This window comes from Rhinoderma darwinii, chromosome 1, assembly GCF_050947455.1.
Source record: "Rhinoderma darwinii isolate aRhiDar2 chromosome 1, aRhiDar2.hap1, whole genome shotgun sequence".
Taxonomy (NCBI): Eukaryota; Metazoa; Chordata; class Amphibia; order Anura; family Rhinodermatidae; genus Rhinoderma; species Rhinoderma darwinii.
This window is the reverse complement of record NC_134687.1, coordinates 583,437,964-583,460,359: the sequence shown is the minus strand read 5'-3', so window position 1 is coordinate 583,460,359 and position 22,396 is coordinate 583,437,964. Positions and strand designations below refer to the sequence as shown.

Below are 22,396 nucleotides of genomic sequence, written 5' to 3'. Positions count from 1 at the left end.
AGGGGAAAAGGTGGGTTTTTCATTTTTTTTCACATTTTTTTTTCATTAACTTTATTCAACTTTTTTTTTACTTTTTTACTAGTCCCACTGGGGGACTTTAATATGCGATTCTCCGATCGCTATTATAATATACTGCAATACTTTTGTATTGCAGTGTATTACTGCCTGTAAGTTTAAAACGGACAGGCATCTGCTAGGTTATGCCTCCGGCATGATCTAGCAGGCATTCGCTAAAGGCAGACCTGGGGGCCTTTATTAGACCCCCGGCTGCCATTGGAGACACAGACACTCGGCGATCGTATCGCCGGGTGTCGGTGGGGGAGAGAGGGAGCTCCCTCCCTCTCTCCAAAACCACTGAGATGCGGTGCTCGCTATTGTGCACCGCATCTGAAGGGTTAAACGGGTGAGATCGATACTTATATCGATCTCACACGGCAGAGCAGGGACGCTCCCAGCCCTCAGCTGCATCTGGCAGCTGAGAGCAGGGAGAATTTACGGCTCCCTGCTCTGTTTACTTTATCCTGATGCAGCGCCGTCATGTTAGTAGAGCAACCTGAGCGACTGCTGAGAGAGCACGTTAGCAAAGAACATACTGTCAGAGAGTAATGGGAAAGCGTCACTCTCTGGCAGCCTGTTCAGCTGCCCATACATCTTGCTCCTGCACGTCCCTTCCTTGTGGCGCTCTATAAAAATACTGCCCCCTGCATATTTTTGTGTCGTGTTTTTTCCTGCGAGTATCGCAGAAAATTTGTGGGATTTGCGCAGAACCCTGTTTGTGGTACTACGGAAATCGCAACAAAACGAAACAGTTTTCGGCCAAATAGCGGCAAAAACTAGGGGTGCAGGACTATTTGTGACATCATGGTCACATGACTAAGGTCCTGCACCCAAGCACTGCAGAGGAGGGGATGAAGTTAGTGATTTGCTCTGCGGTCTGAGTTCGTTTTGGGTCTGGGGTCTGAATAATTTAAAGGGGAAGGCTACTATATAATTAAACTTCCTAACATGTAATAAAGTATTATGATGTGTCATATAAAAGTATTAATGCACCTATTCCCCTAGCTCTTAACTGAAAGGCCTGCTGCTACATATAAATAAAGAACAGTGGCAGTCTCCATGTCCAGAGGATGAAAAATAATGGTGGTCTTGTGATTTACCATTGTGACCACTTCCTTGGCTTTCCCTTGCTGCATTCCATTCTGCACAGGCGCTGAACGTGTCCAGCGCATGCGCAGATACAGGCAGCAGAAGTGAGGAGCCAAAGACATGTAGGCACTAAAGTCTGAGGAGACAAGTGCTGCCCGGGAGAATTCATTATGACAGTCTGGGTCAGATGAAAACGGAAAGAGAATGACGCCAATCAGAGAAATCGCCACCTGTGAGTCACTATATGTAATCTATCTCCCTTTTTTGCAGCTAAAATGAATCGTCTGAGCAGGGTATGTTCATGTTTGTTTGTTATTTTGACATCAAAAGATTGTTGGAAACAGATGTCAAACCTGCAATGGGATTGTGCAGAAATGTATAAACTGCTGTCTGTTATGGAGATGGACAGTAGAACATGACAAACAATGTTTCAAGTCTGGCACAATCAACAATCATCACAAATGCGACAAATAACAGATGACAGATTTTTTTCCAATGATTTCAGTGCTTCACTAATTCTAGGGGGGATAACCTGCAATATATGGCGCACAATACTGAACGATACAGTGTGCAATGGTGTCCTATATTGCTTACTGTATTGCGGTCCAATGTTTATGAGATGATGTGCGACTGGAATAATGTTTTGGTTGTGACATTAGGGGGCTTTTATGTTGGAAAAAAACTGTAAAATAAAATTTAAAAGGAGTTTCATAGTTTCAAATAAAGCTTAATGGGGTTATCCGGTTCTTTAAAATGTATGCCTCCTTAATCCTTAAGATAGGCCATCAATATTAGATCAGTGGAGGTCTGACACTCAGCACCTCTGCCGATCAGCAGTTTGAAGGGCACGTGGCGCTTGTCCTGTACATTGTTTACACAGCTCTGGACTGTACAGCTCTGTACTTTTAGTAGAGGTTGTGCAAGTTAATAGGACTAAGCTGTAATACTATGCACATCTCACACCTAAAAGTGAAGCTGTGAAGTATGTAGCTGTGTAAACATTGAAGGCGAGCGCCACAGCCTCTTCAAACAGCTGATCAGCGGGGCTGCCAAGAGTCGAACCTCCTTCAATCGAATCAATTTCAAAGACCAGGATAACCCTTTTAACCATTGTGTAATAAAAGTTTCTGTACTAATTCTTCAGAGTTTTCAAGATCTCTGAGTGTAGTCGGTGAATGAAAAACTTCATTGTTGAAAAATCTGTCCCGATCTTGAGATTACATGGCTAGTTTCAAGAGAAAGCTCTGGAAACTGTGCTACAACTGTAATAAGCTGGGCACCTGTGTGCCCATCACATGACCAGGACATATTTATAGCCTATGAAAATAACCAATGAAGCTTCTTATTCAGTGATGACACAAAGTATATTCGAAAAGTGCCAATCTTTTCATTATACAATGAATACGTTTTATTTGCTGAAAATGGAAAATTCCTTTAAATTTGATGTTTATTTATTTACTAGCTGTTTTTAACATGAGAGCCCAGTTGCTTCTTTTAAAAAATACCTATCATCCTAAGGTTTTTATTTCAAAAATCACTTCTGTGTATTAACAGAATTTTCTGTCGGTCTGACACCATATGGTAACGTCTGATGATAAATTCCTTCTAATACATTCTGGTTTAGCTCCTCTGTTATCTGACATTCAGGCTGTGACATGTCAGCCCCTTTCCGCTGAGGATATAGTTCCTATTTCCCAATATCACAGCAGCAAATTTGATTTGGAAGATAATGTATTTCTCAGGAAACTACGTAGACTGGTTTATAAATAGCATCACAAACCATTGCAGCAAAGGATGGGCTAATGGATCTTGCTTATCCATCTGCTTCTTAATTTCCAAATACGGTGCCTAGAACAAATAGACACAATATTACTGACTATATTCATGTGAATGTAATATATTATAATAGTATATCATTGCAGTAACAAGAAACGTAAAGAGCTGACATGGAATCTTTTGCATCAGTCACTGGGACTGTAATCCAAAATGATATGCTGGGGTCAAATAAGGACAAGCCTTCCCCACATCCAAAGCATAAGATTTCTCAAACCCATCACTCATTTCTCCTGTACAGCAGCCCCTGCTTTTCATCAATAAATATGACAGATACTATGTCCTTCATAGCAAAGTTTCTTAAAGCCTTAGTTCTCAACCTGTGGTGCATGTACACCAGGGGTTACATGCCATGTCTCTGCGGGGTACTTGCACAGTCCTCATGCTGTGCTTTTAATATATGATAATAATGTTAGGGTCACTTTGATTAAATGTATTTTAGTAGGGGGTATTTGGCTTAGGAACATTGAAAAACACTGTCTTGGAGCCAGGGCCAGCCTTAGGTGTGTGCGACCTGTGCCAATGCATAGGGCGCATCACTCCAGAAGGTGGAAGGGGGCGCTGCGCTGCCCCCTTTCCCCTGCTTGTTTCAGAAGTGCCCAGGCCCAGCAGCTACCTTTCCGCCCGGGCGCTTCTTCTCTCAGTGGCGTCGCTACCGCTGTAGCAGCCATAGCGGCTGCTAGTGGCGACACCGGGCATGAGGGCGCTCGTGCCGCCCATCGGAACAGGCCCCCCATGGCCGAAGGCTCCGCTAGCAGCCGCTGCGGCTGCTACAGTGGTAGCGACGCCACAATAGCAGAGCAGGGAGTTATCTAATAATAATAATAATAATAATCTTTATTTATATAGCGCCAACATATTACGCAGCACTTTACAATTTAGAGGGAACATGAAACAAACAATATCAGACATTACATAGTGACAAAGTTCATTTACAATTCAAACCTGGGGAGTGAGGACCCTGCTCGCAAGAGCTTACAATCTATGAGGACATAAGGGAGACACAAAGTGTAACAGTGTTTGTTCTGCACAATAGTCCGGCCATTTTTATACACATGCGGTGGTAACATAAAGCTGCATGAGCCGGTCACCAGCCACTATCCGTGTATGACGGACATGAAGAGAAGGAGTGTGAGGGAATCTTATTCTGATGACTAATCTAAATGGAGGGCCATGGAAAGGAGTCAGATTAGGGAATGTTATAGGCCTGTCTAAATAGATGTGTTTTCAGGGCACGTTTAAAACTGTGGATATTGGGAATTAATCTGATTGTCTGGGGTAGCACATTCCAGAGGACGGGTGCAGCACGAGAGAAATCCTGGAGACGGTAGTGGGAGGTTCGGATTATGGAGGATTTTAATCTAAGGTCGTTGGCAGAACGTAGAGCCCGAGTAGGGTGGTAGACAGAGATGAGGGAGGAGATGTAAGGAGGTGCAGCACTGTGGAGAGCTTTGTGGGTGAGAGTAATAAGTTTGAATTTTATTCGGAAGGGGATGGGCAACCAGTGCAGTGACTGGCACAGATTAGAGGCGTTGGTGTAGCGGTTGGTCATAAAGATGAGCCTGGCTGCTGCATTGAGGATAGATTGGAGAGGGGAGAGTTTAGTGAGGGGAAGACCGACTAGTAATGAGTTACAGTAGTCAAGACGAGAGTGAATCAGAGCAACAATGAGAGTTTTGGCAGTTTCCTCCGTAAGAAAAGAGCGGATTCTGGAGATGTTTTTGAGGTGAAAATGACAGGAGCGTGAAAGTGATTGTATGTGAGGAGTAAAGGAAAGATCTGAGTCAAAAATAACCCCGAGACAGCGGGCGTGCTGCTTAGAAGTTATGATAGTGCCACACACAGAGATGGAGACATCAGGTTTAGGGAGGTTAGTAGATGGTGGGAACACAAGGAGCTCAGTTTTAGAAAGATTCAGTTTCAGATAGAGAGAGGACATGATGTTAGAGACAGCGGACAGACAATCACTGGTGTTCTGTATTAGAGCAGGGGTGATGTCACGGGAAGAGGTATATAATTGGGTGTCATCAGCGTAGAGATGGTACTGGAAGCCAAATCTGCTGATGGTTTGTCCAATAGGAGCTGTGTAGAGAGAAAAGAGGAGTGGACCTAGGACTGATCCCTGAGGAACCCCGATATCAAGGGGAAGAGGAGAAGAGGTGGAACCAGCAAATGACACACTGAATGAGCGGTCAGAGAGATAGGAGGAAAACCAAGAGAGAGCCGCGTCCTTGAGGCCAATAGAGTGGAGCATGTTAAGTAGGAGTTTGTGGTCTACAGTGTCAAAGGCTGCAGAGAGATCCAAAAGAATCAGGAGAGAGGATTTACCGTCCGATTTAGCCGCCAAGAGATCATTTGAGACTTTAGTAAGGGCAGTTTCTGTGGAGTGTAGAGTGCGGAAACCAGATTGTAAGGGGTCAAGAATGGAGTTAGCAGAGAGATAGCGGATAAGGCGAGAGTAGACCAAGCGTTCCAGGAGTTTGGAGATGAAGGGCAGATTAGAGACTGGTCGGTAGTTGGCAGCGCTGGATGGGTCAAGTGTTGGTTTTTTCAATAATGGGTTTATAATGGCATGTTTAAAAGCGGAGGGAAAGATACCAGAGGAAAGAGAGAGGTTAAATATTTTAGTCAGGTGACTAGTGACAGCTGGGGAGAGGGACTGGAGGAGGTGTGAGGGGACAGGATCACTAGGGCAGGTAGTAGGACGAGAAGAAGAGAGGAGCCTCGAGACTTCTTCTTCAGTTCTTCTTCCCTGCTCTGCTATCTACTAGCGCCACTGTAGCTCCCTGAAGGAGCAGGATCCCCGTGTGGCTGAGGATTCCGCTCCTAGACAGAGCGCTTCATGTCTCTGTCCATATATGGGCAGTGACATCAGGGGCAACTCCTGAAGTGGAGTCCCCGTCCACCCTGTGACCGGGGATTCCACTCCAGGTGAAGCCCTTTATGTTATTGTCCATAAATGGACACAGACAACAGGGGCTTCTCCTGGAGTGGAATCAAGGGGATTCTGCTCCAGGAATTTCCCCTGATGTCACTGTCCATATATGGACAGAGACATCAAGAGGAGTGCTCCAGGAGCGGAATCCCCGGCCACAGGGGGTTTCCGCTCCTTCAGGGAGCTACAGTGGCGCTACCTACAGGAAGGGAGGGGTTCTATCTACAAGGGGGCTGTGGGCTGTGTGGCACTACCTACAAGTGGGCTGTGTGGCACTACTTACAGGGTGCTGTGTGGCACTACCTACAAGGGGGTTGTGTGGCACTACCTACAGGGGGCTGTGTGGCACTACCTACAAAGGGCTGCGTGGCACTACCTACAAGGGGGCTGTGTGGCGCTACCTACAAGGGAGCTGTGTGGCAGTACCTACAAGGGAACTGTGTGGCATTACCTACAGGGGGCTGTGTGGCAGTACCTACAGGGGGCTGTGTGGCACTACCTACAAGGAGCTGTGTGCCACTATCTATAGGGGGCTGTGTGGCACTACCTACAAGGGGGCTGTGTGGCACTATCTACAGGGGGCTGTGTGGCAGTACCTACAGGGGGCTGTGTGGCACTACCTACAGGGGGCTGTGTGGCGCTACCTACAAGGAGCTGTGTGGCCCTATCTACAGGGTGCTGTGTGGCACTACCTACAAGGGGGCTGTGTGGCACTATCTACAGGCAAAATCTGTGAGTGGCGGGCTGATGGTCACTTTACTGTGAGTGCTAGGCTGATGGTCATTTTACTGTGAATGGGGGGCTGATGGTCATTTTACTGTGAGTGCGGGGGTGGGCTGATAGTCTTCAAGTGGTTTCCACCTCTGACCTCCAATTGAAATGAATAGGAGGCAGAAAATACCTGCTGTGCTCGTTTGGTGCTTTTTTGCCTACGTCTTTTGCATTAGCAACGGCTTTAAAAAAAACGCCAAAGAAAAAGGTCAAACAACGCAGTCAGTTCAAAATCTGCTTCAAAATTCCTGAAGGAATTTTGAGGCAGATTTTTTTTGCCATACAAAAAACGCTGTGTGAAGATACCCTACGAGTGTAGTGCTTGTCTTTAGTCGTTTTCTGTCTTTCTCGAAACAATTTTTGGTAGGGGTGCCCTGAGGAAATGTTATTTTTCCAGTGGTGTCTCGAGTCCGAAAAGGTTGGAAAACTCTGTACTATGCTACAGGGTCATGCCGGCATACGCAAGGATCAGATCGTGGAGCAGCTCAGTTCGTCGTGGGAACGGGGCCTAGGTGAGCACAATTTTTTTTTTGGGGGGGGGCACTGTCTACAAGGGGTAGGTGGGGGCTGTATGACACGATCTACAAGGAGGAGATGGGGGATTATGCCACTGTGTGTGGCAGCCAGGGGAGGGTGGCATTATACTGTGTGGGGGCCACTAAGCGGACATTATACTGTGTAGGGGTACTACAGGGGGCAATATACTGTGTGTGGCACTTAGGGGGCATAATACTGTGTGGGCACAATTATAGGACAAAATACTGTGTCCTTGAAGGGGTTATAATATATTATATTATTAAATATTATTATTATACTGTATGGGGGCACTAAAGGGGCATTATACTGTGTGCAGGCACTATATAATGATACTGTGGGGGGCACTATACATTTTTTATGGGGCATTTTTTTTATGATGGGGTGGGGCGCCGAAAGATAATTTTGAACAGTGGCGCCATCTATCCTAAGGCCAGCCCTGCTTAGAGCCTTTGTAGTTGTTCATATAAGCAGTGGCTATAACAAGTAGTAATCAGCCCCATAGCAGAACTGGGAATAGGGCCCCAATTTCTCATGACCACCATTAGCAGGCTAGGATTCTTATAGATATCACTCTTTACCAACCTTCCTTGGCATCTTGGCATTCCTTTATCCATTGCCTCCCTTTTTCCATTGGCAGTGATACCGTGTTCACTAAGTACCCCTCACCTCTGAGGTAGCCTAAACAGTGGCATCAGGCAATAGACCCCTCTACTCTGGTAGTTACTCCCATGGTCCACATGTATACTAAAGAGGCTACTTAATTCAGCTTTTGCCATGTTAGTGTGAAGGTTGCCCCCTCAGTTGCTGGACCCTATAGGAATTGCTTTGCGTGCTACCATGGTAGTTATGACATTAATTATAAGTAGTCTAAAAAAAAGAGCTAATGAGCTTCTCCGCCTAAATAATAGAACTCACATGTGGCATGAATGTTCCTGTTCTCTTAGTCCGCACAGTACAGTAGTTCATTTGATAGAGCTGCTCTTCCTAATGTAAGATGGGACAGGAAGTTACAACCATAGTCAGACATTTTGAAGGCTATGGAGAACTGTTTAGGTCACCTGGTCACTCAAAATGTACACTAGCATACACAAACACTTTCTTGCTCCCTTTTATCATTCTTCACATTCTCACATTCTCTTCTCTATAATCATGTCCCTGTAGTTTCTGTTCTCACTTGATACAGCACAAGGTGGCATTCCTTCCCTTAGAATAACAATGTGACATAGGTATCATGGGAGCTAGGAATGCAATTCCCCCATGGTTTTTCTTCACTTCAATCGAAGAAGCCAACAAGCAGAATACAGCTATGCTAGTATATTTTAATACTGAGCCTTTTGCAAGATTTGTACCAGAAATTTTGAACAAATAAATAGAAAATGCTTAAAAGAGGCTACCAAAAATACTGCACCTGTATTCTGCTGACAGTACCTGCATGACAGTGGCAAGAAATCTAATTGTCCTGTAGTTTATACAGGAAGAAATTCGGACAGACATTAGAAGGTAAAGGGACGGGTGTTCAGATACACCACAGCCCCACTATTAGCGATGTGCAGCAGTCCTATCATTGGGCTTTAAATATAAGTTGTTCAAAAATCCCTTGAAATATTGAGTATGTTTCAGGAGCACTGGTGTCGCAGTAGTTACAATCAAAATAGCCCCTTATGTCTAGGAGGATCACAGGATCCTAAGGAAACTAGTAGTGAAATGGGCCAAACCTTGATGAAGTCCATTGGGTCCAACAGTAGACCCCTGACTAGTTGAGTTCTACCGTCTGCCAATGCTTCTCAGCTCATCACACTACATGGTCTGCTGGGTTTCTCGAACTTGACATCACTAGTTTTTTTTGGTCAGAGGATTCCCATCCTTTTTTAGGGCCTGTTCACATTACAATCCTCTGGATGTATACCTACAATTTAGGGCTGTAACGTGATGTGAACACAGCCTAATAATGAACTCTGAATGTTGTTGTTTACCCATAAGAGCATATAGAGGTAATAGAGGTGTGTATGCCTCTTAAATTGTGTGATGGTAATAGAAGTGCGTCCATCGATTGGTACTCATCACTATTTCCTCTAAGCTGTTCATTCTGAAAACTATAGTTTTAAAAATTCCACATCCTGCAGATGGGTAGAGTGGTTTTTGGGCTCAATGATCTCATTGGAAGGTTGTTTAAACTTTTTCCTTTCCAAAGTGTGCAGCTTAGAGGGCACACCGGTACCCATCGTTTTTTAGTCAGTGCAGTTTTCTTATACACAGTGGCTCTCACCCTGGCGGTCCATGTGCTTCTTTATATTACATGGATTGCATGGAAAATAATCAGCTATTGGCAGATAGTACTAACAATGGTAGCGCCCATGAACAGCGGGGAAAGCATCCAATTGGCCTTTTAAACTAGACTGTACTCATAATGGGGACTACATTTATGGAACTCATTACATAACATAAATCAACTGTTTTGTACAATCTGATTGTAGTAAATTAGATTGTACATAGTCACTGCTTAAAGATCTCCAAAATAGTCTCTCTTTTGATATTGAAGATTTCCATGAAGTATTCATGCTGTCTCCAGGCAACAATTATATAGGCTATATTTAACAGATGTATCTCATCAGTTTTATTATATAATCAGATTTAATAAACCTCATTATGATAGAAAAATAAATGTGCTCACTTGCGTCATCTCTCTGATGGAAGTAATACTGTCTAATGCTTTCATTACTCTGTCGTAATTCTTTTTCTGTTGGAAAAATAAAGACACGTCAACAAATCTACAATTATCTACATAAAATGTAGCATTCAGGGGCAAACGCAGGATTTTTAATGGAGGGTTTCCAAGTGCCCTCAACACAGACGGAAAAATTCCAACAATTATTTTGACTTTCTATATAAGTTTCTATATACCAACATTTTATATAAAGTACACCACACCGTTTTACATCAGGCGGGCTACAGGTCAGTGATAGTCTTCCTGTCATACTCGTGGTGGTTTAGAAGTTAACACCTATTATCTCTGGTGGTCTACATTGATGAAAGGCCAATATTGATTTCTACCTGGAGGTCTAGGTTGGTTGTGGATTAATATTTAATATACCTGGAGATTTCGGGTGGTTTATATTTCCTTTAGATCAATATAATATTATAATTAGGGCAAATTCAGACATGGTAGGATCCGCAGAAAAATGCAAATGTGTTACATGCGGCTTTTGCTGTGGTTTTGCCACAGATTTCACCTTTTGCATGACTGATTGTGAAATCAGCAGTAAAAATGTGTAGTAAATCCATGACATAATAGGCATGGAAATATCTGGTATGTGTGAATGGGGTTTTCTAAAACCGCCTTCACTTACATTGAACTGAAAATTTGTTGCAATTTTCAGGGTAGATCCAGGCCTTAGGCTATGTTCACACAGAAGAAATTCTGCCTCGCATTCATTTTCATTGAAGGCTGACGCTTCTTTTTCCTGCTTGCTGACCTTTTCAGCTAGCAGACAAAAGAAGTGCCCTGCCCGATCTTCGGGCGGATTCTGCCCATACCTCCCATTGAGCTGAATGAGAGTAGGAATATTCCTGCTGACGGCAGGAATAATCCTGCTTCGGATTTTGCGGCGGCAGTTTTTGCATTGCAAAGGCTGAAATACGCAGTGAAATTCCGCTTCTTCTCCGCAACAGACAGTGCATGCAACGCAACGCCTGAACTAACTTGCCTAAAAATGTATTGAATCAAATGTAAAAAACGGCCGCTGGAGAATTCCACTGCGGACAGTCTGCAGCGGAATTCCACAGCAATTCCACCACATCTGAACCTGCCCTAACAGTACATGGTTGTTGTGGTGGTCTAGGGTGGGTAAGAGTACCTAGAATTTTATTTTGTTTAATCTAAAAAGGTCCAGGGTTCTGAACAGGCGCAGATTTGTACTACAATTTACACCATTTTCTGTCTTTAGAAATCATAAATTTGTCAAACACTTGTTGAAACTGCCCCCTCCCGGTTAACCCCAGCCACTTTTCTTGCCACTTTTTGAAAGTGGCAAGAGTACAGAAAAGTTGCAAGATTTAGCGCAAATATGGCGTGTGGCACAGTTTGGAATTAAGTCAAGTCCCCTAAGTGTCCGGATAACCCCCTCCCCCTATTCACACCCAAAGTGAAAGCAAACATTCTACTGGCATCTATCTGGGGATTAACTACAACCCACAGGCATTAAAGTGTAACTAAACTTTTGTCATAATGCGTAACTGTTATCTGAACTGAACAGGAACATAGCAAAAAAAAAAAATGCTGCTTTCCGTCTGAATGGAAAGTATAAAAGTATTTATATGACCAAAATGGACCACAAAAACGAAATGAGAAGTAAATACTTCAAATATTCATGTGGATATTGACAAGCGAGAAGCATGCTATCCACATAAATACTCCTCCAATCACAGACAACAATAACAGAAAAAAGACTAGTCACACACAAGGATGAGTGATAGAACGGTCTTAAAGCGGATGTTCCATCAGGACAGCTCATGTTCACATGCAATCACGACTCTAGAAAGAGGGGCTTCCGTTCTGGAGGTCTCAGCAAGACCATGTATTAGATGGTCTTCCATGGATTTTGCTGTGTCATACAACATTTTACCTGCGGCGGTGCTGTCAGGTAATTTTGTAGGCACCAGTGATCACAGCGGATCAATAGCGATTCCAGCAGCAGTATTCCCCACGCTTATTGTCAGGAGGGAACTAGGACTAAACAAGTCCATTAATTTTTTTGTACTTGTAGGCAGTAAACTTTAATGAATAAGTAGAAGAGACATACTTACTCGTGGATTAAAGGCCAGAGCCTGAGAATCATTGGGGTCTACCACTGAAGGATATGGCTCAAATATGACAACTTTTCTCGGAGATTCCAAAGCAGATCGACACATTGACACAAGAAGATCTACAACCTAGAACATAACATAGAAAACATGTATTTGAAAAATTGAATTTCTAGAAACAATGTAAGTGTTGTACATGTCTGTATTACAGATCCATGCTATACAGAGCGGTAATAAGGCACCCATAGAAGGCCATGGGCCTATACTACACCTCTATGTATCTGCTTTCATACAGAGTTTTTATTCTTAGGGATTTCGTATAAAAAACATAGTGGCACATGCCACGTTACAGAGGCACCATACAGTGACACACGGAGTCCCTAACGCTCTGTAATATCTTGGAAATGCTCATTTAAAGCTTAAGGCTTCGCTCACATCTGCGCTAAGATCTTCAGTTTTTCAGCTGCTTCAGGGAAACAGAAGAACGAAAAAACTGAAGTGCTGTAGCCATATCATCACGGACACTAACTGTGCCCCATTGACTTTTTTGGGTTCTGTCGGGTTTTCGTTAGGGTTTCCATCACTTACCTGGAAGAAATAGTGCGTTATTTCTTCAGGCGTTTTCCATCGGATCTGCGACGGAGGCCCTTGACGGAGCCTCCAACACAGATGTGAACAGAGCCTAACTCTTCTTGTAAAAAATCTTTCTATAATGCAGCCTACATTTTGTCCATGGCGCAGCAGACAAAGGCTCTTAAGAGAGCTCTCTTTTGACGTCTATAGGCACAAAGAATTTTTACCAAATAACTTGTGTGGCTGCTTCTCCCTCTGGTGGCAAGATGGGTTCCAGGTATTAGAAAATCCCCCAAAGTGTCCCCCAGGAAAATGGTGAGGAACGGATACTCAAGAACCCTTTTAATACACAAGTGTAGGTTCCAGACTCATAAGGTTCTGCCAATTTGCAGTAAGTATCAGGAGGAACAATATCACTCTGGAAACTTCAGTGGTTTGTGATATTGTGGGACAAAAAGACACCCCGGCAGTTGTCCTGGGGTGTGAAGTCCGCAGTTACGTGTGGTCATATAGCTTGTTTTATAGGCTAGGATGGCTAACAACTGGAAGCAGTGTGTGACCAAAACTATTTTCAGCATGCTATTTCTGTAGTCCTTGCATTAAAATGAATGCTAGTCCTTGCATTAAAATAAAATGAATACTATCAAAAAACATCCAACATTGTGCGCTAATTAATTTCTTAATGTAGCGTCATAACTGGAACTTCAAATCCCCTGCATACAGCAGTCACAGAGTTAAATGATACAATTCTGTCAGCCTGCAGACGCCACTAGGAGGGGCATAGAACAAAATGATAGAACAGTATGCAGTAAGCTTCTAAGCTCCCCCTAGTGGTGGCTCCAGGCAACTAGAATTTTAACATTTAAAGGGTTATTTATGTGCGGGTCTTACTTCTGGCGAATATGGCCTAGTAAGGCACATGGACGGCCAGCTCTATATTTATTGTCTGCCAGGGGATAGGAAGTTTGGAAGCAACACAGTTGCCAAAACAGCCTTCACAAATGACTCAGTTTTCCTGCACCCTTACAGGATTGTCCATGATTAGAATAACATGGCTGCTTTCTTTCAAACACAGCACCACACCTGTCCATAGGTTATATGTGTTATTGCAGCAGTGTTACTTTCACTACAATGCAGCTAAACGGCAGTACCAGACACAACCCATGGACAGGTGTGGCGCTGTTTTTGGATGAAAGCAGCCAGGTTATTTTAATGCTGTACAACCCTATTTGGCAGACGCTGTGGGAGCTGTAATGGCAGCCATATTAGTTGTCACCAAGCATTTCTAGTAGCTAAGAAACAGCAGAAGCAAATTTGACAAAAGGAGACAAATCACAGTCTTTTTATTTTTTGTGCTAAAGAATGGAATCATAGCTGTTTTACTGTGCTGATATACTCTGTGCTGCTCTGAACGTTCAATTCGGTACAGACTACTATAGATCTACCATAGCTATGAGAGATAGGAAAACCCCAGGCCACTTCTAGTACACCAGATGGAAACTGGCCTACATTGTTAGCTTGAGTAGAATATATAATATCAATTACCAAAACACTTGATTTATAAAAGTGCAGAAATGAATAATGTGGCGATCTATTCAATACTCCTAATTGTCTGTAACATTATTCTCTATACCTGAGCACCGGTTGCTATTTCATCTGCAGCTTCATTCATCACACCCAGTGTCTGAAAAGCAAATACACAAAGCTCCCTTTCACAAACAGTAGGCTGTCAAAAGAAGAAAAAATGACAAATGTCAGTTCACAAATTGTACAGTTAGGTTTATATTTTATTTCCATCATTTAATAATTTGTATTTGAGTCAATACAAACTGAGCTTACATATAAATTAAATGGAATAATATACTGTTGATCTGAGAATATAAGAAAACAAAAGATAGTCAATGACAACATTTGACCACCAGATGGCACTGTTATAACAAGACAAATGGCACACACAGCGGAATTTAAATAGCCTGTAGGCGCTCTTCATGTTTTAATTCATGAAATGTTTCTACATTGCTCAGCAGTTGTGAAATGAGATGTCGAATAAGTTGATGTACAGTAAAGCACCACACAAAGAGTCTTGCTTCATTGCTTCGACTGAGAACGAGGAAGTGCGGCCTAATTTCATTATAAAATCTGAATTCACGGCTTTGTGCATTAGGATGTATCATCCTTTGCATCTTAAAAAGAAGTGTTATGACATAGTAAAATAATTCTACTTCACTGGTAAAAATAGTAAACTGACAATTAAAATGCTAATTAATTCATTTAAATTACCCCCATAGATTACAAAACAGTTTATGTTTTAATATATTTTTCATTTAATTTTCGTTTTTGGAGCAGACATCAAGTGTTGATTATAGAAAACAGAATAATTGGAGGATGAGGTAACAGAAGGGTTAATTTCATGTATCACTCCACATAGTCAGCACAGAAAGGAGACTGTCCCTTACAAAATCACCTGAATCAGGTGGTAAATAACTTCGGCTTCGTTCACATCTGCGTCAGGGTCCCGTTCTGACGTTCTGTCGGAGCTTCCCGTCAGAATGGGACCCTGACTGAGACAAACGGAAACAATAGGTTTCCGTTTGCATCACCATTGATTTCAAAGGTGACGGATCCGGTGCCAATGGTTTCCGTTTGTCTCAGTCGTGCGCCGGATCCGTGGTCGAAAGCGCCGACGGAACGCCTGAACGGAGCCCTGACGCAGATGTGAACGAAACCTTAACCGTTTAATGGTAACTATCTGGGGCAATACCCATAATATAGGTGTAGTAGAGTATAGGGAGCATGAAAAACCTCAACAATAAAATTCTGAGAATAGTGATTGTCAGGTTGTAAAGTAAAAAGTAGTGCAACTCTCCAATATATTTTGTGTTTTAGTTCCTCGCCATTTTCAAAATCTCTGCTTTTTGTCTGTGAACAGATCTTGATTTTTTCCATCCAGAGAGTGAAATCCTGTCCTGGTCATGTTCAACTTATACTGGTGCACACCTCACTACAAACGTTCATGCTCTATTGTTATTATTCCCATACACCGTAAGTCCTGAATGCATGTACAATTACAAAAAATCAATTAGAAAGAACTCATGCAGGACATGAAGTACTAAGGCTTCGTTCACATCTGTGTCGCGGTTCCGTTCATGGGTTCCGTCAGACCTCTCCATCAGGGGAAGCCATCAACGGAAGCTATACAGAAACCATAGCTTTCCGTTTGCATTACCATTAATTTCAATGGTAATGCTTCCGTTGCAGTTGGTTTACGTTTGTCTCTATTCCATACGTTTTCCGTGTTTTTGGCGGAATTAATAGTGTAGTTGACAACGCTATTAATTCTGCCGAAAAAACGAAAATCTTAAGGAACGGAGACAAACAGAAAGCATAAGCAACGGAAGCATTACCATTGAAATCAATGGTAATGCAAAAATAAGTTAAGGTTTCCGTTCATGGGTTCCCCTGACCGAAAGGTCTGACGGAACCCATCAACGGAAACCGGACGCTGATGTGAACAGGCCCTAACATAGTAAAACCCAATGTTTATTGATTGTCGATTAAAAAAAGGATAAAAAACAACAACATAAACATAAAAAACAACAAGTACAAAAATTGTCATGAAAACACAGACAAAAGAAAAATGCAAAAAATACAAGAACAGACTTCCCACACACAAAAATAATATGTATGAAAATGAGTAAATACTCAATAAGTGTAGTACTGGCTGCCAATGCACCCTAGAGGTACAAGTGTTCCTCTGTAGTAACCAAGTAATGCCCAAAATGTGGAGGGGATAACATGAACACACAATAAAGCCAGGGAACAAAAAAGATGTACTGTATAAGTAAATAAATATAATAATATGACAATACCAAAGTAGGCCAAGATGGAAGTAAAGGCCCAGAGGAAAGTGTGTGATCAAGTCCACCTCACCTGACGCGCATTTCGCAAGAATGCTTCGTCCAGGGTTGGTGAAGAGTGGTGAACCACAGCTGTATATAGGGATGTCTTGGAAAAGTCAAAACAAACAGCAATGTCCTGGGCGTGCGTGTGACGGTGGCGCCACCTAACACAAGAATAGGATGCGCCGCCCCCTATTCTTGTGGAAGGTGGCGCTGACGTCACACGCACGCCCATGACGCTGCTGTTTGGATTAACTTTTCCAAGACATCTTCATGTACAGCTGTGGTTCAACACTGTGATTGGTTCGTTGTCATTTAAGTATCTGTGCCTGTGTCTGCCAAAAAGACCCCGTAAACAGAAATGTTTTCATTCACTGACGGCTAGAAGTGTTCCTGAAAATGCAGAAGGAAATATAAAACAAAGTATATAAGTAAGTTGCGTGACTTGAGTAAGTACTGTAGAGTCGTGTAATGCAATATCCCTTCAGCCTGTTATTCTGGTAGTATATTCAGGAAAAATACTTTTTTTGCCTTGCCAAAAGTGCACACCACTTATAAATAAGTATCATCTATTCTCTGGCATGAGATATCCTAATTGTAGCAATAAAAGTTATATTTTAGCCTTGCTTTACTTTCCCCCATACTTTACCCTTCCTTTTTCTTCTAAATGACCCTTCTACGTGTTACCATCTATGTAACTCCTGCAACCAAATAAAAAGACCCACACCAGAAAACAGGGTTGGATTTAATGGCCACAGCAGACGTTTATTAAATGCAATATCAAAGAATAATTACATTCATAATAACACATTAAATAACATGGAACTCCCACAATGGAATTCAACATCAAAACATGCGACCCTATCAGGGTCATAAAATTCTAAAATAACTGACCATAAATGACAGGGAAAGTCCTTGAAGCTACCCAAATGTTTTTAGCGGCAATCTGCCCACATCTATTTTCTTACCCCCTGCCGTAACCCGGCTCGGAGACAGAGTACACCTGCAGATGACCTCTGATCAAGAAAAAACACTTCAAAGGGATAACACTCTAAGAAGCTTGCCAATATACAGCCATGCAGTTCAGAGCCACTCGTTACAGTTATTTGGGGGGTGCATACCTGCGTGGCATCCCCCCACCACTTTTAATGATAAACTTCAAGGACTCCCCCCGCCACAGTGAACAGGCCTTGACTACCTTAAGCCTGTGAGTGCCGCAAAACAACCATCGCCCTCTCATCACCGTCCATAATGGCCAAACACCACAAATCCATCCCAACATCATTCAGAGGTACACCATCCGCTCTCCAAAAACCCCCATTTCCTGACTCCAAATCTCAATGCCTGAAACAAATTCCGCCATTCCTAGCCACAAAACCGGAAATGGTATTTTGACCTTAATACGGGCCTTGATTATACATTATCAACAGAACAGGTCAATCGCCAATGGCGCCTAGGGACTATGTCCAACCAGACCGTGACCAGTCCGGGATGTAGAGCCCATAAACAGAGCAGGTGGTGCTTCAAATCCCGAACTAGCTCGTGGAAAGGGTGTAAGCTCAAATTATTACCCCCAACATATAGGACTAGGATGTCAGGCACACAGCGTGCAAAGCCCAACTCCACTGCATACCTCGGATTCCAAGCCAGTGAAGGTATGCAAAATTACGTTTTTCTAAAAATGCCTAAATCCCATACGATGATTTTTTTAAGGTGACAGGCACAGTCCACTTCCTGACGAAGAGCAGATATCATCAGGAAGCCTGCATTACATAGCATTAGAATTCATGGCAATCCCCAAAAAACCAAAAGACGTGGAAGGACCTTCCGTCTTATCTGGGGCAAGCGGAACACCGAAGTTGTGCGAGACCGGCTGAAGCGTGTACAGCAGAATAGCACATACAGGGACAATGAATAAGAATCATCGAGATAGTGGATAATAGAATCCACCCAGGCCACTTCCCTAGTAACCCATTCCAAAAATGAACTAAAAACCTCAAAATAGGCACAGGAAATGGAAGACACCATGGGAAGACAACGATCAACGTAAAAACCGCCATCCCAGTTTCACCCCAACAGCCAGTGACTGTCGGGATGTACTGGGAAAAGACGGAAAATGGGCTTAATGTCAGTTTTTACCATCAAAGCCCCTTTCCCATAAGATCGCACCAATTCAACAGCGGCGTCAAACGACGTATAGACGACTGAACACAATTCTGGGTCAATACCGTCATTAACTGATACCCCTTTTGGATATGACAGGTGATGGATGAGGCAGAACTTATTAGGTTCCTGCTTCGTTACCCCAGCCAACGGAGAGACTACCAGCCCCACAACATGAATACAAGGAAAAAAAACCTCCATCCCAAGTATTTCGGAAACCACTCCGGAATACTGATAAGCAGACCACATGAGACAGGGGTGGGATGACAAAACCAGACCTAAACACTTCATAAAATAAACTTGCCTCAGACCTATCGGGGATATAGATTTAGAAAGGTGGCCATTCTTTCCAGTGTCATCGCCGTCGCCCCCTTGGCCAGCGGAGCCAGAGGTTCTGGCTGCTAGCTTGCCATTTCTAAGGCACATTGAAGACCTGTGGGATGAGCCATTGCAGTGGGAACAAACATGTTTAAACTTGCAAGTGGCCCCGAATTTACATTGCCCCTCGTTGAACTGACAACAGAGCCCGAACTTTGAACCCGAACCCTGGCCCACATGGATAGAATGCCCTGCCGCACCCTGCTCCCGGGAAAAGATTGACCCGACTTAACCAGAGCTGTAACCTTCAACCATAAAGCAATGTCCTTATGGTCCCACCTGATACTAGGCCTAAATGCTTTATGCTGGCGGAACTGCTCATCGTAGCAGAGCCACGCCAGCATGAGATATTGTAGCAGAGCCACGCCTGGCCACTATAAGCTCGATGAGCCTCGCTCATCGCATCCTAGTAGCAAAAAAGGGCGGAACAATGAGCCGGCACTTTTTCACCAATTATGCTCGCTAAAATTGCAAATGCCTGCAACCAATTCACAAATATTTTAGGTATAAGCCGATACCGCCTCTTTTCTTCCTCTTTCTTATTCTTGTCCTGCTTGACCTTGTCCAATTTAAACTTTTCAAGCAGGAGGAGAGAACAAATTTCCACATACTGGTCCTTTCAAATATGCTCCCTAACTTCCAGTTTGAGATGGGCCCCTAACGAGCCCTCAAAACATACATACACCTCCCTGCGAGCGCGATCATCCAAACATATTCTATCCACCTCTTTCGGCAATTCCGTCGGAACCGATACCGCCATCGCTTCTGTGGAAGACCTTGCCGGCCCACCAGGCAGTAACGGGCCCCAGGGGAAACTGCCCAACCCGCGACCGGGGACGCTACAGGAGTCGTCTGTGAGGGAGCCCCACCTAGACAGCCCACGAGATCCTGCAACCAACCAAACTATCCCGATCCGCATTCGCCTGCACTACGGCCGACCCCACACTCGCGGAACCCACCCCAGGTGCTGCAAACTTTGGACCTACCCCTGACATAAAAATAGCAGGAAAAAGTAAAGAGGGTGATAAACACTCACCAGGCTGCACAGGTGCTGTGATCCCATCAGCCGAAACAGCTTGACCACCCCGGGATTCCACCAACTCGCCCTCCTCCAATTCTACTGGAGCTTTTTGTCGCCGTCCACACTGGAAATGGTAACATGGAGTACTAGGAACCATGGAAGTCATCTGGGGGACCGCCCATCTGGCACATGGAAGGCCGACATCCGGGCTACACGCATCTTGGTAGAAAGAGCCAAGCTGCCCACCACTCGGCACCACAACCACTGAACACAGCCTGCGGCCTACTCAAGTAGGGTTGTTCCCAGCCGTCTAGGGGACATCCTCCCATAGCCCAGCCAACCCACTGGCCAGCTCATCAGCAGGAAGGGCTGCCATGGAACATTCTCCATGAGACAAAGTGGGGGGAGAGGTGGCCGGAAGTAAAGGCCGTACCCCCACCGATGCCGGCGTGATACGCCACGGCCGAGGATTCCGTCATGAGCCCCTTACCAACCACTTGTGCCATGATAGACCTGGGTTGGGTTAACAAACTACATTCAAGAAGACTTTTTTACTTGCATTTTTGTTTTTTGCATGCACTGCCCTGCCATAACCTTATGCCCAAAAGGTCAGTCTGCCCCTGCCTCAAATTAACTCCCCAATAGCTTAAAATTGGCACAAAACCTTGATCTATCACCCCGCCTAGTCTGACCCCAAAAATAGAAATGTACAGTGCATTCGGAAAGTCTTCAGACCCTTTCACTTTTTTCACAATTTGTTATGTTGGGGCCTTGTGCTAAAAATGTTTTAAAAAGTTTTTTCCCTACGTTCTGCACTTAATACCCCATAATGACAACGTGAAAACAAATTTAGAGACATGTTTGCAAATTTATTAAAAATGAAAAACTCAAATATTCAGACCCCTTGCTATGACACTTGAAATTTAGCTCTGCGGGTCTCCTATTTCTCTACATCATCTGTGAAATGTTTCTACACCTTGGTTGGAGTCCAGCTGTGGTAAATTCATTTGATTGGACATGATTTGGAAAGACACACCCCTGTCTATATAAAGTCTCACAGATGACAATGCACATCAGAAGAAAAACCAAGCTATGAGGAGGAAAGGACTGCCTGTAGAACTTAGAGACAGGACTGTGTGAAGGCACAGATCTGGAGAAGGGTACAAAGATTTCCCAAGAGCACAATGACCTCCATAACTCCCTGAAAATGTCTGTCCACCGATGGTCTCCATCCAACCTGACAGAGCTTGAGAGGATCTGCAGAGAAGAATGGCAGAAAATCCCCAAATCCAGGTGTGCAAACCTTGCGGCATCATACCCAATTAGAATGAAGGCTGTTATCACTGCCAAAGGTGCTTCAACTAAGTACTGAGTAAAGGCTCTGAATACTTATGTCAATGCAATATTTTAGTTTTTCCTTTTCAATAAATTAGCAAAGATTACTAACATTCTGTTTTCACTTTGTCTTTATGGGGTACTGAGTGCAGAATGATGGGGAAAAAACGTGATTTTTTATTTTATTTTATTGAGGTCTTGTACCTCAACATAACAAAAATTGAGAAAATTGAGAGGGTCTAAAGACTTTCCGAATGCATGGTAATTCATATATTTGAAACAAACACAATTTTCTTTTTTTTTCTTAGAGAGGTTTTCAGTATCATAACTTAAAACAGCCTAAATTACAATGTATGATAAATGAGAATATAAAGAGGGAAGGGGGATTCTGAGTTGTTGTTTGGCAGAAAACCATGCCCCTCGTGCCCCACTCCTAAGTAAGAGCCAATTACAGTGAGATAAAGCATTAAAGGGGGTCACCTAACCCCTGTTTCACCCGTGAGGCGGTACCGCTGGCTGCCACATCCAGTCTGAGAATAAATGAAGAAGTGGCTGCACTTCTCTCTCCATTTAGTTCTATGGGACATATGTAAACAGCTGAGCAGACGAACCCTATTATTTCTGTAACTTCCGCACCACTTCTACATTCATTCTCTGTATGGATACAGTGGCCGTCTGGATCTGTCATCTCTCCTGACATGTCCATTTTATAAATACTTACATTCCCCATAAATTAACAATGCCGGAGCATCTTTTCTTGGATCTTTGTATCGATCTATTCCTCTTATTCCTCCTGGAAAAGTTGCCATTCCATAGTAAATTGGTGGTGTCCCTATACTGATTGGGCAGTGTTAGAGTGTGTAAGAGCATGCCCTATTGACAAGGGTAATGTCAACACTCAGTTGTCAATTTATTGTACAGGAGGAATAACAGAGGAACGGCACAATGCAGAGTTCTATGAAAAGATGCTCCAGAATTGTTATTTTATGGGGGATACAAGTATTT

General features: G+C 43.5%; 1 protein-coding gene across 2 annotated transcripts in view; it reads right to left on the bottom strand.

Moving 5' to 3' along the window:
- PARP8 (poly(ADP-ribose) polymerase family member 8) overlaps positions 1-22,396 on the bottom strand; it is a 319,726-nt gene that overhangs the window by 36,887 nt on the left and 260,443 nt on the right. Inside the window, exons 15-19 of one of the 2 annotated variants that reach the window (XM_075839740.1) lie at positions 14,229-14,321; positions 12,026-12,151; positions 9,894-9,959; positions 8,138-8,206; positions 2,927-2,994 (exon numbers count right to left, since the gene is read on the bottom strand). In XM_075839740.1, the coding sequence (XP_075695855.1) occupies positions 2,927-2,994; positions 8,138-8,206; positions 9,894-9,959; positions 12,026-12,151; positions 14,229-14,321 (422 nt within the window). The remainder of the gene's footprint in view (positions 1-2,926; positions 2,995-8,137; positions 8,207-9,893; positions 9,960-12,025; positions 12,152-14,228; positions 14,322-22,396) is intronic. The other variant, XM_075839730.1, reaches the window with a different exon arrangement.